Raw genomic sequence first — 1,358 nt, forward strand, 5'->3', positions numbered from 1 at the left:
TCTGGTGATGGAGCGAGTAGAGGGGTGATGAAGCTGAGGGAGCTCCTGGGCAGTGTGAAATGACTGATTAGATAGGGTGGGCGGGGGTCCCCTGAGGGGATGGTATGATGTCCAGGATAACTCCCAGAGACATTTTCTTGGGTTTGGCTTGTCTTCGACTTTACCCTATTCTTCGGCAGTTTCTTTCCATGACAAGGTTCCTGACTAACGGAGGTCCCTCTTGAAGATGACCATCTAGCTTTGCTGTTAGGAACCCTAGACCCTCATGTCTCAAGCAGCTCTGTCTGAGAGGCTGTTTGTCATGAACAACTCAAAGTCAAATTCCTTTTCAGTTGTTCCCACGGTGTCTTAGGTAATATGTGGATAATATGTGTGTGACATTCATCATCTTTACATGATGTTAGTTATTAAACATTTTGAACAGAGTAGTTATATCTTTCTAATTGCTAGTGTTTTAAAGAATATTAGGAACAACCCGACTTAAGATCTCAATGTTACTAGTTAATATACATTAAAAAATACTGTAAAGGGGTAAGTTTAGCTTTTAATAAAGTCTCAACAACACGTAAAATTTTATAAAAGCATACGAGAGAGGGAAAAGTTTGACTAACAAATCCCGGGTTGAGAGTCCAAAAAGAGTGTTTGGGTATGAAGTTATCCAACCTCCTATCGAGTTTGTGGGTGAAGCTGAGCCGCAGGGAATGGAAGTGACTTTCCCAAGGCACAAAGGATCTAGTCCGGAGCTCCTCTCCTCTTTCTTAATAATCTAGTCCTTCTCCGCTGTACGCCCATTTTGTTTGGTTAATGAAAGTGAAACTCTTTATTTTTTGCATTTGAGAAACACTAGATTTTTTAAAATTACAATTTCTCTAGAATGTATACCCCTCCACCTCAACTCTCTGCCTCTCCCCCCACCCCTGCCTTTCTGAAAGAAGCGATACGCCTGTCGATGCACAGAGGCCGATAAGCAGTGAGCAGGTGGGCCAGAGTTCAGGTTCAGAAAAAGAACCTGCAAATGGATCACAGAACCCAGGACCAGCCAAGCAAGACAAAAACGAGGTAATGTTCACGACACTGGTGCCTTTAACCTCTTGTGAGAAGTAGCACTACGTGCTTGGACCCAATTCTGAGATTAGGAGTAAGGGAGAGAGCAGTCGGCATTTCCTAATATTGGTTCATTTCCCCGTCCTCCCAAAGAAGGTCTGGGAGTTTTAGTTGTAATTGTGTATTTTGGGGCATTTTCAACAGATGAGTTTAAACAGTGTAACTTACTGCATGCAATTCATATTAAGCTCTTGCATATGCATATTTTAGGTTTTTACACAAAATTTAGCACGCACTTTTTAATATGTAGATTC

At 41.9% G+C, this 1,358-nt stretch overlaps 1 protein-coding gene across 1 annotated transcript in view; it reads left to right on the plus strand.

The window, feature by feature from the left end:
• The window catches only part of WDR47 (WD repeat domain 47), a 48,909-nt gene that overhangs the window by 21,867 nt on the left and 25,684 nt on the right, over window positions 1-1,358 (plus strand). The window contains exon 5 of the mRNA XM_013003783.2: window positions 933-1,059. Coding sequence (XP_012859237.1) covers window positions 933-1,059 — 127 coding nt within the window. The remainder of the gene's footprint in view (window positions 1-932; window positions 1,060-1,358) is intronic.

This window comes from Echinops telfairi, unplaced genomic scaffold (genome assembly GCF_000313985.2).
Source record: "Echinops telfairi isolate 266 unplaced genomic scaffold, ASM31398v2 ScPeMD7_443;HRSCAF=831, whole genome shotgun sequence".
NCBI lineage: Eukaryota > Metazoa > Chordata > Mammalia > Afrosoricida > Tenrecidae > Echinops > Echinops telfairi.